Genomic DNA, 17,068 nt, shown 5'->3' on the forward strand with positions numbered 1-17,068 from the left:
TTAACTAACTTCAACTTAACTAACTAACTAATCAAACCAACAAAATCATAAATTTTATAGTTTCCTAAAAGAAATATGTTAAATTTCACTCATAAATTTATCCATTTTCTCTCTACCAACAAGAAAAAGTCACTTTAGCAACAGCTTTAAGCGTAAACTGGACTGTTTGGTTTCATTTTAACAACATTTGGAGTCTCCAACTGGACTGTTTGGTTTCATTTTAACAACATTTGGAGTCTCCTAAAAGAAATATGTTGATAAAAGTTGAATTTCGGTCGTAAATATTCCATAAATTTATACATTTTCACTGTAGAAACCCTAAAAAATCTGAATTTACTCATTAAAGCAAACAAAATCCACAATATGAACATTTCTTCTTTCTTTTTAAATGAGGTTTGTGGCATAAATATTCTATAAATTTAAACATTTTTCTCTGTAGAATACCTAAAAATTTTGATTTAACTAACTTTAACTTAACTAACTAACTAATCAAACCAACAAAATCATAAATTTTATAGTTTCCTAAAAGAAATATGTTGAATTTCACTCAACAAAAACATTTTCACTGTAGAAACCCTAAAAAAAATCTGAATTTAACTCATTAAAGCCAACAAAATCCACAATATGAACATAAATTATCAGGTTTTAATACATTTCTTCTTTCTTTTTGAATGAGCTTTAGAGAAATGTGTCGTAAATATTCTATTAATTTAAACATTTCTCTCTGTAGAATCCCTAAAAATCTGGATTTAACTCATTAAATCGATGCAAAAATATTATTTAGCTCAAATTTAACTCATTAAATCGATGCAAAAATATTATTTAGCTCAAACTAAACCAAAAACAAAATCAGAAATATAAACATAATAATCAGGTTTTAATCAATAAATAATCAATAAATATCATCCCCTGCCCTCCACTTCACCCTCAGACAAACCCCTGACCTCATTACGCATGCGCAGTGGTGGCCCACTAATATAAATATTTATCTGTATGCCGCTCTCTGATTGGTCGAACACCACCGAGCCCCTATGGAGGCCCCGCCCACTTTGGGGCTGCCTCACGTGGACCCGCATGCTGGAGGCGGGGACGCGCACACACACAGCGACATGTGAAGAAACATGTGTGTTTAAATGTGTTCAGCTTTATTTATACACATATATTCATCTGATATTCCTCATTAAGAAAAACATGATAATAATAATAATAAAGGTGAAGACACACAAGATAAAACATGATATAGGTTAATTATATATAAGGTAACAAAACAAACAACATATATACATGATTATACGCTTATAAAAGCATGTTTTTGCATATTATTTTATTTTATTCCTTTAAATCTGACACACTGGCAGTGTTTAGTAGTCGTCCGATCAGTCCCAAAACGAACCAGTGACTTCATGGTTGATTTGTGGATTTGATTTGCTCGTGGTCTTGTGGTCGAACCTCGATCTTTAGTTACGACAGCAGCTGTAGATCAACTTCTTTCAATTATGAAAGTTGTACGTGATTAATGGTGACATCCAAACAGTCTTCTTTGTCCGAGACCCGAGTAAAAAAGTCGATTTTGTTAATTGTTTGTAGTATTTCAGAGATTACTCCGCGTACACGTGTGCATGTAGGAATGTTTATTTAAAGAGAGTTTTATTAATATTAACATTTCAGGGTCACAGCGGAGGAGAAAGGTTACGAAACAAGTGCAGGAGATTCTAAATAAATTAATAAAAATAAGGAAGACAGACAAAAGTAACACGTGTCTAAATTTACTCCATGAGCTCATACGATGCGAACTGTCGGGCTGTAACCAAACTGATTGGGTCAGCAGTAACGAAGAGCGTGAAACATCACACCCGGAGAGAAGCCGACTTTTATTTTCCAGGCCAGATTTTAACCTCGAGGTAAAGCCGCTCAGTGTGTCTGTTTTATTTTTAGCAGCTTTTTCTAGGCGACACTACTTTTTGCTCCTGCTCGGCTGCGGAGGGCCGATGAAAACGAGGTCTCGTTCAGCCGGTTTAATGAAGATGTGAAGGTGTTTCTACACTCCATGCTGTAACCCGACGAGCTCTCCTGGGGCTGAATCTAATTAATTGCTGTTTGATCTAATGTATATCCGTCCCTCCACCGTCCTTCCTCGGGGTCAGTCTGATCACACGTCCTGACCTCGTGTCCAGATGGCACTTTTAGTAAATCCCGTTTCATTGACAAAAGGTGTTTTCTTCTGCGAGGACAGGATGTACTCTGAAGCCGAGGGATCACACGTGGATTAACCTCGACTATTTGTGCCGCCGCCGCCGAGGCTTAAATATAGAACGGCCGGTTATTTACAAAGATGTGCTGCGATCTTCCAACCAGCACGACTCGTTTCCAGACACACAAAGACCTTTCTGCCCCAAAATCTACCCCCGCTAATGCACCTCCCTCTGTGCTGTTCATGTGTTTCTTATTGCTGAGGGAGCAGCTGCCCTGCTGGGTTTAAACGTGGATCATCCAGGGAGCCTCTTGACCTCCCCCACTTAAAGACACTGTGTTGGGATTATCCTGTCCGGTGTCCCGGCATCAGATACGCCGCAAAAACCTGAATATACCACGACGAAAAGCAGCATTCTGTCTCAAAATCACACGATTACGTAGCTTATAAAATGTTTAATTAACCTCGTAATAATCAGCTGTTTTGTTTCGTGTTTGCTGATGTCTTGTTGGATTATTTTGGGTTTGTGTCGTGCCAGAACAGGAGCCTGAAAAGCAGGCTGGTAAATCTAGGACTAGGTTGTTTTTTCTCCACAGATTGAGGGAAACGTGGTTGATAAATCTGGAAATAACTATCACAAGATTTAATTTAATTAAGCTGATTGTGTTAGGGACAGCATGGCAGCTCCTAAGGCGTCTTCTTCTTCTTCTTCTTGGTGTGGATCATCAGCAGACAATCAAAGCGTCCACGCTCTTAATCCTGCATAACTTTAAGCCTTAATATAATGTGAACAGGTGAGTTGTATATAAATTCACCCTCAGTACAGTTGTCATGAACGGGGAAATTAGCTACAGAGACCAAAACTGTTTTTTGTACCAGGCTGTAAACATGTTTATTTCTGCTGTGAAACATGGGGACTTATGGAGACTGACTCACTTCTGGAGCCAGCCTCAAGTGGACGTTTGAGGAACTGCAGTTTTTTATAGTTGTCTGCTTCTTCGTGAACAGTGTCGTACTAAATAAACTTTATTATTTTTATTAAAACATGGAGAGTTCCTCTCTGACACGTTAATCTGATGTTTTACTTTGACACCACAAACTCAGCCGTGTGAGTCATGCACACACAAATAGATCGCCCGTGGCGTCTTGTTTTCTGTCACACATGCACTCAATCAGCTTCAAACTGGAATCAGCTGCTGCACACCACACGGCACACACGGACAGACGGACGGCGAGTCATTTGGTGAAACCTCGTGAGGTCCAAACAAAAACTCCTACTACGCCGGTCACGGTTAATTGAATGAAGGTGGCCGGGTCATGTCAGCGAGGCGCGAACACATGGCTGAACTTAAATAGAACACGAGCTCGTTCACCTGCACAGAGCTGAACTTTTCAACGAGAAACTAATCCTGAAAAACTCTGAAAGTTGCTGCATTCACTCTCAAGATATCATCTTTAACTCTCCAACTATTTCTGCACTTTCTAATCTCATGATCCAGGTACATAACACCACCAAAACCTGAACTATGTCACTGATTTTTCTGGTTTTCCCTCTGATCTGACCTCTTTGTGATTTACAGAGCTCCCTGGTGGACTGTAGCTGCTGTTAGCTCGGCTTATTATTCGTGTTTGAGGAGGTTTTCAGGCGAATGCTGACAAGGGAGTGGGAGCCGGTGTCGTGCCAGAACAGGAGCCGGGCGACACATAAACTTAGTATCATGGATCATCATTTGGAAAGCTACAAATAACAGAGATAACAAATGACAGCATAAAGAGCGGGTGCTGCTTGGCGGTAAAACCACAATATATGACTATATATACTTTCAATGACAGTAGCTTTGACTTCGGACTCTGTGGCCCTGTTTACCCGTACACGGGTATTTTTAAAAACCGGGACATTTCCCTTCGTTTGTACCTATCTTTTACACGCAAACGGTGAATTTGCCTCTATAACACCACCAAAACCTGAACTATGTCACTGATTTTTCTGGTTTTCCCTCTGATTTGACCTCTTTGTGATTTACAGAGTTCCCTGGTGGACTGTAGCTGCTGTTAGCTCGGCTTATTATTCGTGTTTGTACCACACGGGAACCGGCGGTTAGAAAGAAGAGGAGGTTTTCAGGCGAATGCTGACAAGGGAGTGGGAGCCGGTGTCGTGCCAGAACAGGAGCCGGGCGACACACAAAGTTAGTATCATGGATCATCATTTGGAAAGCTACAAATAACAGAGATAACGAATGACAGTATAAAGAGCGGGTGCTGCTTGGCGGTAAAACCACAATATATGACTATATATACTTTCAATGATAGTAGCTTTGACTTCAGACTCCCGTGTCGGTCGTTTGTCGACTCCTTTCTAAGCTGGCGTTGCCCCCCGACGATGACGGAGGAAGCTAGGACGATAAAAGTAGAGAGTCAAGAGTAAATCTGGGACTGACTTTCAGTCGTTGGACGTTGCATCTTGCATCTTGAGGATGCATTGTGTTACGGTCTTGCTGCTGGTGCAGAAATCTCTCTCTCTTCTTCACACCAGCTCAGCCTCCGTGTGCAGCAGGTCTGTGTCCTCATTTGTCCTCCATCCAAAGTCACATTTCTCAGAGGCACGTGCCGCCGCCGCTGCCGAGCACCAGCCCTTTGAAATTTCCAAAACAAGCCCCACACCGAAGCACAGAGAGGCAGGCACGTAGCCGGCGCCCCGCTGGGGAGAGAAAGGGATTACGGAGGGGGGATTACAGCCTCTCTCATCCTCCACTTTTCCTCCCCTCGCTGCCAAACAGGCCGAGTTTCCATCCTTAAAATCTCCATCACTCCTCTGCAGAGTGCTGCACTTCATTTCCTTTGAAAAGATTCACATCTTTGACGCTCCACAGGTAATGATTTCTGTCTGTCTCAAAGTGTTTTCTTTATCGTGTCTAACTGGTTGGACCGGTTCATCTTCGTAATTATTTTTTAAGCGTTCGTCTGCAGCTGCATTCCTGCAGTGTGTTTTGGAGCCAAGAGAAGTTTTTATTCCTGAAGTTACAGCTTCAGGAATAACTCTTCTCCTTCACTAATCCTTTGTTTGTTTGACATGCAGTGAATTTGTTGAACTGACACAGCAGGAGACACGAAAACAGACTCCATTCACTTAAAGAGCTTCTCCAGTTTAATCAGGTTGTTTACGGCACAGGCTGTAGAGAGTAAACAGGTGTTTGTTCAACAGGACCTGCTACTGAAATGTAATATTCTGCAGACACGATGCCTCGCCGTGGGTTTCTGTTCTGACCTTTGGGCGTCGCAGATGGAGGCAGAAGAAGAAGAAAAAAGATAATAGAGGTGAGAAGTGAAGGACGGCACGAGGGAGGAAGAACGAGAAGATCTGCCTTCCTGTCTCAGAAATAGGAAGCAAACAGGAAACACACTGCGGCGTTTCAGACTGACCTCAGACTGGCGTGTGTTTATATTCGCGTGTGCGGTTGAACACTGTGTACCAGACGCAGGCCGAGGACACGGAGCATGCACGGAAATAGAGTCTGTGAAAGCGAACGAAGACGGACCAGAGAGAGAGTTTAAAGTTTGTGTGTGATCGCAGAACAAATACGCTCTGAGCGGTTTGTTTAGCTCCCCTGTTTCTGTGCAGATGTCGACCAGATGACGCCTTCCACCGCTTGTTTAAGCGTTTAAGGCCTTGGGCTTCGTCTACCATTTGGTGCACACCTGCTCAAACACACCCGCTGTGTCCACTTTGCATTAATAAAAAGGTTCTGGATCTCTGCCTGCTTTCGACCTGGAAGATCGCCGAGTCTTTCTCAATCAGGTCACACTCGCGTCGAGCTATTTTTGAAATCGCTGTGGTTTTAGGTCGCGGCAAGGTCGAGACTTCTCTTTCCTCCGGTCTGAGCGGCGAGCGGAGGAAGGACGTGTTTAATGCTCACGCTGGCATTGTGGCGGCCTCTGATTGTTGCTGATCAGCAGAGAACAGGCCGTCTGCAGGCGACTGAGAAACAGCTGACGTCGAAGCGATTTCCTCTCTGCACGTGTGCAGCGTGCGGTGATAACGGAGGAAATTAAATTGAATTTTTGAAACAATAGGCTTATCATTTTTGTTGATTTTGCACGCTGAAGCGGCAAAAACCGCTCCACTTGAGGCTGGTTTACTGTTTTTATTTTGATATTTGATTGTTTCAGAGCAGAAATGCAAAATATTTACAACTTCTCTCTCATTTTTAGCTTCAGAAATTCAGACTTTTTGCTTTTTCTTTCCACATTTTTGATGATTAAATCAAATTCTTATCGATTAATCCAACAGAAAATGAATGGCTAACATCCCGTGGTTCCAGCTTCTCAGCTTTTCTTTTTCATATTTTAAACTTATATTTATAAAAAAACACTTTATTGTCCGGTCGGTAACGCTTCTTGATGTGTCTGTACTTCTGTTTTATCTCCTTTAAGCACCAAAAAACATCAAAAACGAGAAGCAGCAACCTCCGTGGATGTGAAGTGAATCAAAAACGAGAAGCAGCAACCTCCGTGGATGTGAAGTGAAGCCACCGAAAAAATAATGGTGAATAATTCAGGGTTAGAAACCAAAACAGTTATGATAAAACAAAGTTATTTTCACAGGCTCCAATAACTTCTGCAAAAATATTTGCAAATATGAAGAAATAACACGACCGAGATTCAGATTCACTGTGAACACACACGAAGCCTCGTCCCGTGACCTGAAAACAACATTTAAACATCATCTCTGAACAGCTCCTGTGAGTCATCGTGATGCAGGAAAAGAAACCAGAAGCAGTCCTGAGCTCTGATCTGTCGATGTGTCCCCTTTAAATGTTTTCCACTCTTTGACTCCGTGGCTCTGCCGCACGAGACGCGACACGTGGAGCATCAGCAGGAAGAAAAAACACAGCAGAGACAGAAACTGAAGCTGCATCACTGCAGACGCTGCAACCACACGCCGAAATGCTTTCATGCCATCGTGACTGTGTGTTTGTCTCAATCCTGATGATACACGTTAATTTAAGTCATGATTCGGGGTTTAGTTTCCATGTTTAAACACTTAAAACAATCATAACATGGGGACTTACGGAGACTGACTCACTTCTGGAGCCAGCCTCAAGTGGACGATTGATGAACTGCAGTTTTTCACGCTTGCTGTGATTCAAATTAATGATAATTCACTCGTCTTTTTATATTATCTTACTTATAATTTCCCCAAAAATTCAGGGAAAACTTCCTGGAAAGAAACAATGTAGTTTTATGTTAATTGTAGGGGAAATAGAAATTTACTTGAAGGGTTATATTTATTTAAACTTGAGTATTTTCCTTTAATTGGAGCTTCCAAAAGTCTCCTCGTTGATAAAAATCACCGTTAGTCTGTGAGATAAAGTCTTGTGCTACATATTTTGATTTTTCCAACACGCACATGCAAACTGACACAAATATTTCACACTCTTACGAAGGAAAACCGAAGATCTGATCCACAACACAGGGAACATTATGTGCTGTTACATAATAAACTGCATTTCCCATCCCGAACTTTATTTTCCAGCTCCACACACACACACACACACAGAAAACCGTCCATTCATGCTGTGTCCCACGCCTGACGCTCGTATTTAATGCAGCTCTGCACCTGTCCTGTCAGAGGACACTGTGTACTGTTTGGAAACACATAAGCACAATGCAAAGAATGGACGTTTCTGTGAGGCTGTGCGTACGTGGTGTATGTGTGTGGACGTACAGACTGTGCTGGAACACCATGTACTCCTCAGATACCCCCTCAGCTGCACAGAGGTGGTGGTTGGTTGGTTGGTGGGTTGGTTGGATGGAGGTGAGGGGGTTCGCTACGCTGTGTTGCCCACAGTGGGGTTGACCTAAATATCAACTCTGTGTGTATCCATTACAGCTTTGTTGCAACGTATGTGGTGCAACTCAGAAACAGAACCTTACGTCTGTTTGTTTTCTGAGAGATCTAACACGACCGGTGAGAACAAGACGAGCGGTGAAGGCGTTTGCTCTGATTCGAGTCAGTAAACTGCGTTCTCCAATCATGAGAAAGCAACTCTCTTCGTTGTTCGTCGAACCTCGATTCGCCACACACGATTATTTTCATCATGGATTAATCTGTCGATCCTTTTCTCGATTAACTGCCAGAAAATGCTGAAAAATCGTCAAGTCCAAGGTGACGTCTTCAAGTGTGTTTCTTTGTCCACGAGCGGAAGATCAGAGGACAAAAGAAACGTTTGAGAAAAGCAGTCGATAGGCGATTGGAGACTAACTAACAAGCGGCCACAAACTGCAGCGTTTGCAGGCCGCCACACTCCGAGCTTCACGACGTCACAGATACGACGTCCATGCCGACATTATCTTGCAGCAGCCCCTGAAACGTAGGCGGCTCGAGATGCATCACGCAAAACAAACCTGCTCGAGAAGAGGCTGCTTGTTTACCACCAGGTGTGTGTGTGTGTGTGTGTGTGTGTGTGTGTGTGTGTTCAGACTGTATTTGCCTTTTTCCTGCTGCAGGCCCCAGAAAACATTTGCATGGAGAGCGGCTGCAGAGAAAATCCACCTCAGTCGGCTCTTCGTCTTCGTCACACAGCAGCATCTTTGCTTTGTCACCTACAGAGAGACTCCCTCAGGAAATAATCCCTCACAGCACGTCGCGTTACGAGTTCTCCTGTCGCCACGTCTTTGTTAAAATGACAGATTAGTCACAGCAGCCTGAACATGTTCAGTGTTTTACACGCGGTGCCCACGCTCTGCTGTTCCGTGACTGCAGCTCAGGCGCTGACCCCTCCTCTGCTTTTGTTCGCCGTCTCTCGGCGAGTTTGTGTGTGTGAGTCGTACTAAGCTTCAATTCCCACATTTCTAATGTTACAGATGCAGTAACGAGAGATGTTGTGAAGCGAGACGAGAGGAGATGCGACTTAGGCCGGAAGCTCGTGTTGAGACGCCCGTGACGACGTGAAAGAACGAGAGGACTGATGTACACGAAGCAGAATTTAGTTATTATAGAAGAACTAGTCCGGCCTCTTCCAAAGATCGTGGATCATCAGCAGATCTGCACAAATTAAGAATAATTCTTTTAAAATGTTGTTGGATCGAGGCTGATAAGTTATTCTAAGTACCATCTTCTTCTCAACAAGTCGTAATTATGATTCATATCCCACCACACAACAACTGCACAGCCTGAAAACCAAACAGACATGGCTGCACGGCCAAACGTCGCATATCGTGTAAATTCAGGGTTCACGAAACCCTGGATTGAGCCTCCGACAAAGACTTCTATAAGTTCTCAGTCATGTAGGAGCACCTCAGGAGCAGAGCGGGTGGAGAGGGGAGGATGTCGTCCATGTGCATGCCCGGTCCCTTCAGAGTGATAAAACTGCAGCTGTGCGAGGAGAGAACGGCATGTACGAGACAGTGCCGAGCTTTCCATCCCAACATGTGGAGATGGTTTTGTTCCTTCCCACCGTCGCTTCCTTCCGCCTCCATTTCATCCATAATTCACCGCCTGCAATTAGGACCCGGAGAGAGGAGATGAGCCTCCCGCTGTGCTGATTGCACGCCGCTCGTTCTTATGACGTAACAGACGACGCGGGACTCCCCACAGCTGTCCTACTTTTCCGGATCGGCCCTTGTGCTGCAGTTTGGCATCTCAAACATGCGGCGGCCCCGGATTGCACTTTGTTTATTTACCGCCCTATTTATAAAAGTGGCAAACGTGTGCTGCCGTAAAACGTTAAGGGCTGTCCTGGGATAAAAATACAGACGCCAGGCAGGCAGGGTGTCGACTCACGCTAGGACACATGGGCACAATGATCAGAGACATATCCTGTATAACCTCACGTCAGGGTATATATATTTAAATATATATTTAATGCATGAGTCAGGAGTATGCAAACATTACACAACACGTTGTAGACGTCTTACTGTGTGTTGTACTATTGTAAATATCACTAATCTACACATAACAATCAACATTACTGATTAAAAGTACAGAGCTCGCTCACTCTCATTCACTGCCTATGTCGCTCAACCCCTGCTGAGCTCTTTCTCTCTCTCAAACCATCCATCTGTTATCTGTATCCGACCTTTAATCTACTGATTATTGATCAAATCAAACTAAATTTGGTCCCACAAACAATCCAAAGCCGGACGATATTTAATTTAATATCATAAAAGAGAGAAATATTTGACAAGAGCTCGTTTTGCGTGCACGGTGAGTACTTTCACTCCGCATGTAACTTCTACTTGTATCACAGTAGTTTGAAATTGTCACATTGCTGCTTTTCCTTAAAAGTAAAATACCCGAATCTTTCCTCCGTCCTCACGATTAGTGTCGGAGGATTTAAGATGCCGAAATGCTGAGCAGCATTTACAGAAATGACTCAGTGGTGGGTGGGTGTGAAGCACTGACTCTGCAGATATATACAGAGCTCACTGTACGTATATAATGTTGTTGTTGTTGTTGTGTGATTCATGCTTCATCTGCGTCCAAATAGGTCACAACTCCTGCTGGTCGAGGCATCTCAAAACTAATCTGCCAAGGATCCCGAGTCATTAGAGCGTGTTTGTTTTCGTTGCTCGGGTACAAAGCCGGGTGGGGCTCCATTACATTGCGGGGCGTGTTCCTGAGGGTGAGAGGTTTCTTTTATTGCGTCTATTTTTGGCTTATTCCGTCGCCACGTCATTGCTTGTTAGCATTCATCCCACATTCCCGACGCGGAGTCACGCTCACCTGCGGACTCATTTCGTGTCCGTGCAAACCGATAACATTCCCCGACCACACCCTGCAAACACCTCCACCTGGTTTCTGTCTCTGTCCTTCCAGAAACTACTTCGATGACCCAAAGAAAGGAAGATTTTAGTCATCGGTGAATCAGTAGGACGTTTAAAGTCAGCAGGTTTTGTTGGTAAACTGGCGAGCCAGTCAGCGCTGTGCTGTTTAGTCTGACAAAGAGCAATGGGAGCAATTAAGAGGCCGGCAGGAGTCACAGTGGTTCCCCTCGGTGTGTCGAGGGATGGCCCCTCCTCACTGCTTTTTAATTTGCTTATCCGCACACAAACTACATGCTTATTTCCCTCTCGCCCTGAGACAAACCAGAGGCCTGTCTCGTAAATCAGGATTACTGCCTCGTCCTGAGACGTCTGGGTAACTTTACACAGACAGTAATTACTTGTGCAAACAAAGGAAGAAGGTAAATAAACTCCCACAGGTCTCTGGAGGTGAATCCACGCTCAAGTTGACTGAGCTGTTCCCCTCCCCGAGGGCCAGTCAACGAAGCTCTCGGCTTCTCTGAAGCCGCACAGCAAAACAATTAGATGCGACGAGTTTCTCTGGGAGTAGTTCATCTTTCTCCTGACTCGAGAAGGCGGTCACACGGGGGGAGTGTTTGGAGTTCTCGGAAAGCCTCGTCCCACCTTTTTCTCTGGTGTGATTAAACTGGAAAACTTTACTCAGAGTGTTTACATGCACATGAAGGGCTCAGCTGATTGTGTACACGTATTTACATCCTCCAGCTGCTGGTGGGAGTCGGATGTTGACGGTAAAAAGGAGAATCTGGCGTGATAAAGGTTGTCTTGGTAAGATAAAGACAGCTTTGTCAGTTTGTCGAGTTTAATCTCTTCAGGTTTTGGACAGAACAACAACAGAGATCTATCAGATCCTTCAACCTTTTGAGGAAATATTTGCCTCCTTGCTTCTTGTGACATGATAAAACAGACATTAGTCTCTTATTTGTACCTAAATACGGAGCTACGCCCGAAGATTTAAACAAAAAACCAAGAAATCGACCTTTAAAAGTTCACAAAAGACTTCTCCCGATATCTCCTCTGTCAAGATAAAAGTGTCCAAAAAATAAAAGCAGGATGACTAAACTGAATTGCACAGTATGTAAAATCTTACCAAAATAAAAGCATAATTTTCGTCGTAGCGGTGGCGAGCTCCTCCTGTGTACATCCTAACCTTTAACCTTTGACCTTCTGTAGCTGCCCGACCTATATCGTGGTAATTTTTCAGCAAAAATGTGTCTCTTATCTCGAGTTTAAAGAGTTATCTGGATGATTTTGCTGATTAAAACCATAAATTCTGAAGCCCAGGCTCAGGAAAGATAACTCTGAGTACATAACGTGCTCCAGATGTACACAGCTACTGACAGACGGTGTAGATACAGTAGCAAATGAGTGACGCGTCGTGTTTTCATGTGAGAGATTAAACTCTGTAGAAAACACACGGGCAGCGAGCCAGAGGAGCTGCTGCAAGCGACCGTGAAGGTGTCAGTCAGTCAGACGCGCTGAGTCATGCACAAGGTGAAGATTTACAGCCAGACTGCAAACCTGCAGGAGCTCACGTCTTCCTGCAGACTGCAGTTCCTCAATCGTCCACTTGAGGCTGGCTCCAGAAGTGAGTCAGTCTCCATAAGTCCCCATGTTTCACAGCAGAAATAAACATGTTTACAGCCTGGTACAAAAAACAGTTTTGGTCTCTGTAGCTAATTTCCCCGTTCATGACAACTGTACTGAGGGTGAATTTATATACAACTCACCTGTTCACATTATATTAGGGCTTAAAGTTATGCAGGATTAAGAGCGTGGGCGCTTTGATTGACAGGTGGGTGTCGTTACAGATGGCTTGTTTGAGTGTCCAGGTGTCATTCAGACACATATTTTGAGAGTGTGTGACAACATTGTGCAGATTTTTGTGACAGATCATCTGCAAAACAGCTGTTTCACAAAAGAGAGACAAATACATGCCGCCAACAAACTGAGATGTTCAAGCACAGCGAGATTCGGGCTGCTTTCGTTACCCACTCGAGCACAAATTGTAGTTTACTGGGCCATTTTCTCGAAGGTGTGCCAAACTCTGGCAAACGGCCTCGCACACACAAACACTTTTGGAGTTTCGGACATAGAGCGGCAGCCGAACACAGCTGGGGCTCCTTTCTAAGAAACTAAGTTAAATAACTCATAATCATATCCTATGACGCTAATTAAGCCAATTAGAGAATTAATTTAACACCAGCCTCCTACCACATGCTGATTTCATTTATTTGGATGCGTCTAACAAACAATATAAACAGACAAACGTGTCAGTTTAGAGAGTTTACTCTCCTGTAAAGACAAAACAACTTGAAAACAAACAGACCTTTAGCGTAACTATTTGTTAAACTTTCACCTTTCTGATGCCAGTAAAAACACGCTTGGCGACTGAGAAGCTCGTTTATTTCTCGTCTTAACTCCGACTAAATTGGGTCCACAGAGAGACAGAGCAGTGGACGGCGAGGAGAGCGTGTATTGATTACAATAACTCAGAAGATTCCCATCAGCGTGGGATTAGTTTATGTTGGGGTCAAGTGGGTTTTTCCACATGCAGCAGTGTTGAAACGTCTTACAAACAAAGAGAGCTCAGACTTTAGGCGTCTTTAATGTTCAGATCTTCCCTGTTTCTGTTGCTAATGGTAACATAACGCCTCCGACTCCAAGAGACCCAGGCTGTAAACATGTTTATTTCTGCTGTGAAACATGGGGACTTATGGAGACTGACTCACTTCTGGAGCCAGCCTCAAGTGGACGTTTGAGAAATGAAAACTGATCATCCTGTTTGAATCTGTGTGTTCCCGCGTTGAGAGGTTCTCAGTACATTTGTATCGGCAGGCAGTTTGTTCATTTAGCTGTGAGAGTTCTGGATGAAGCAGCACAGTCACGCCCTTGTTCATTCTGTCACCTCGCTGCCCATCAAGCGAACAAGCCGAGCGGAAGCGGGAACATCGTGTACCAAAACACCAACACCGCCGTTATCGTCATCATCGCGGACAGTTAGAGGAGACACTTGGCTTTTGTTCAGCTCGGGTCAACTGCACAGATCCACTGACCTAAAATCCTGACGATGACGTCGACCCTGATTCGGTTGTCGTGTTATTAAAGAAAATGAAATCACGTGATAAAAGACAAAACACTTTAATATTTCTACTCTCAGACAAACATGAAACCAGAACTGTCATACGTGGCGTCAAACTCCTGCAGAACAGCGCAGGTGAGAGGTCTGTGAGGCCGAACAGGTAACGTTGGATCCGTAAAACGATGCCGCCCTCTGATGTTCAGACGCAGGAACAGCAACAACTCTGCTCTGAACATTTAACTTAACTTAATGTTCACTGCGATGACTCCAGCTGCTTCCTCAGCTCAGCGAGCTGTCCCTCCATGTGGTGGACGTCCTCAGACGTTTGCCTGAAGCACACACACACACACACACAAACACACACACACAGTTTAAGTGGCGTTAGATAAATATGTGGTAACTGCACATGGAGGACAAACGTTGGTGTTTACCTGTGGACGGCCTGAGCCCGGCTCAGCTGGCAGTGGAGACGCTTGACGATGGCTTCGTAGCGTCTGTTCTGGATCTGGAAACGGTGAAAGAAGAACTGGAAATTATGATTTTTATACTTTAATATCAGATGTGTAGTTGCTGCTGCGTTTATGTAACCGGCTAAACGGTTTTTGTTGTATGTTTTTCAAGATATACGTATAAATTAAACTCATGTGCAACAATTCTGAATCACAAAAATCTAAATTTAAGCTTCTCAAATGTAGATTTTATTGTTTTCGAGCTCTTCTGTGACGCGAACATACAATATTTCTCTTGTTTGGAGAAGAAGGTTTCTGGTTCGAACCTCCCACAGTCCAAAAGTTGCACTTAACAGGTTAGTTGGTGACTCTAAACTGCCCGTAGGTGTGTATGTGAGTGTTAATAGTCAGCTGGGATGGATGGGTAGTTGGTTGCATGCTGGGAACTCTTCGATTAAACGAGCAGTTCGTTAATCGCTGGTTAGTTGAAGCCACGGTTGCAAATTTTCAAAGCTGGAATGGGAATTAATGGGAATATATGGGAATAAACCCGGGAATTTACTAAATTGAAGGTTGGGGGAAATATATTTGAGTATAATCTTGACTAAAACAAGATTTCATGCAAGAACACTTTCCTCCATCCAACCCTGGACCCCAGTTTGGACCCCAGGACGACATAAAGTGTAAGTTTTGATGATATTATGGGGTAAATATATTTGATGTTATTTGATGTAAATTACCCCCAATTTCCAGGAAAGTTTCTGGTAAATACCAGAAATCTTCCACCCCTCTGCCACCCTAGTATAAACAGTAAACTTCTCTTTGCCGTGCCTCGATCTCTTTCTTTATCTGAGAGTGAGTTTCAAACTCTTCCTGCAGTCGCTCTCTCCTCTCAGTCGTCGTCATCCTCATCGCGGAGATCTCCTCCTTCAGATCATCGATCTCTCTCTGCAGACATAAAAAAAAAACATTTTAAAAAGTTCAACATTTCAACACAATCATGATCATCCGTGCTGTTTCCTCCACCTTTGCCATGAGCACTGTGTTCCCGTCTGCTTTCTCCAGATCTTCCCTCAGCTCCTCTCTCTTTTGTGTCAGCATCCTGACCAGCGTTCGCTTCTCCTCCAGCTGTTTATGGGCCTCCGTCAGGCTCGCCGCCCGCAGAACAGCTGCCCTGTGAGCCTCCATCTTCTCCCGGTAGGCGTCGAACCCGGCCAGAGCCTTGCGAGCATCCTCCTCCTCCTCGCTCACACTCATCTGGAGTTTTGTGATGCCCCCCCTGAGGGATGCACAGTTGTCATGCAGGACTTTTGTCCGCTGCTCGACATGATCCACCACGTCCTCCAGTATGAGGATTTCCACCACTTTAGATCTCAGCTCCTGCTCAGCCGTCTCAGCTTTCTTCTCCACATTTGAAAGAGTTGCCTGGAAACGAGGGCATAACACATCTTTGAACTTTGAACACCAACAATGAATCACCATCTATTACCAGGAAGAATATGAGAGCATTAGCGGTGAATAAACATGAACCTGCAGCATGCTGAGCGTCTTCTCTTTCTCCTTCAGGGCCTGAGTTTGGGTGTAGCTGTGCTGACCCACATCCTCCACCGCCTTGGTTAAAGAAAACTCTTCTGTCTCTCTCCACATATCCACTTATAAAGCAAAGGTTCACAGTCAATAAGGACACATTTCTGATAAAACCAAACACTTTAAACACATAACAAGATGTCAGGACTTTAAACATGTAGCTAACTTGGTTACAGTTACTTAAACTAGCAGCTTAAAAGTGTCAAAACTAGGTCTAAAGTGTGCTAACTTTAGCTAATAATATGCTAACAAGGCTAAATAAGATTAGTGCTTGTTAAATCTCTTTTTATACACTGCTTATATAGTCAAACAATATGTATTTATTTATTGTCAATAAACCTCTTTATTTACCATTATTAACATTATATATTAATATAGTTATGATACGTCATTATTAGCTAGGCTAAGCTAATGTTTAATGCTAGCTAAGGTTAGCTAATAAATGGCTATTAAAGCTAACTAAGATTCATAGCTAAATCTCCTTTTATACGCTGCTTAAACACAAATATATGTATTTATTTATTGTCAATACACCTCTTTATTTACCATTATTAACATTATATATTAATATAGTTATGATACGTCATTATTAGCTATGCTAAGCTAAAGTTTAATGTGAGCTAATAGAGCTAGCTAAGATTCCTAGCTAAATCTCTTTTTCTTACGCTGCTTAAACACAATTATATTTATTTATTGTCACAAACAAACATGTTTATTTAATGTATTATCATCTTACCACTTTCACTGGCTCTATAGTCTGACATTCTGACATCAGCTAACGTTTAATGCTAGCTGACACAGCTACTTGGAGCCAGTGAAGGTGGCAACTAATTAAAAATGATGAAATTAAAATTAAAGTAAAATTAGTATTGAAGTGCTTGAGCGACTCGACCTATAAAAGTCAAAAATAACACCTATTTTAACCAATTATTAGCCCAACCGCCGATTCGATGAAAC

At 43.2% G+C, this 17,068-nt stretch overlaps 1 protein-coding gene across 1 annotated transcript; it reads right to left on the reverse strand.

The window, feature by feature from the left end:
* Positions 1-14,113: 14,113 nt before the first annotated feature.
* ccdc122 (coiled-coil domain containing 122) lies at positions 14,114-16,950 on the reverse strand. Its single transcript, XM_019258229.2, has 6 exons — positions 16,848-16,950; positions 16,055-16,176; positions 15,551-15,949; positions 15,356-15,472; positions 14,507-14,580; positions 14,114-14,404 (listed from the first exon to the last, which is right to left on the reverse strand). The coding sequence occupies exons 1-6, from the start codon at positions 16,873-16,875 to the stop codon at positions 14,329-14,331; spliced, it is 816 nt and encodes a 271-aa protein (XP_019113774.1). The 5' UTR covers positions 16,876-16,950; the 3' UTR covers positions 14,114-14,328.
* Between the last annotated feature and the right edge of the window lie 118 nt (positions 16,951-17,068).

This window comes from Larimichthys crocea, chromosome XIX (assembly GCF_000972845.2).
Source record: "Larimichthys crocea isolate SSNF chromosome XIX, L_crocea_2.0, whole genome shotgun sequence".
In the NCBI taxonomy this organism is placed as follows: Eukaryota; Metazoa; Chordata; class Actinopteri; family Sciaenidae; genus Larimichthys; species Larimichthys crocea.

What these genes read in the sequence shown, in the direction of transcription:
- ccdc122 (XM_019258229.2), bottom strand. Translation starts at nt 16,875, where the DNA reads ATGTCAGACTATAGAGCCAGTGAAAGTG. An exon ending in AGATAAAGAAAGAGATCGAG is followed by an intron (nt 14,581 to 15,355) that starts GCACGGCAAAGA and finishes CACCGTTTCCAG; the next exon opens with ATCCAGAACAGACGCTACGA. An exon ending in CGGGCTCAGGCCGTCCACAG is followed by an intron (nt 14,405 to 14,506) that starts GTAAACACCAAC and finishes TGTGTGCTTCAG; the next exon opens with GCAAACGTCTGAGGACGTCC.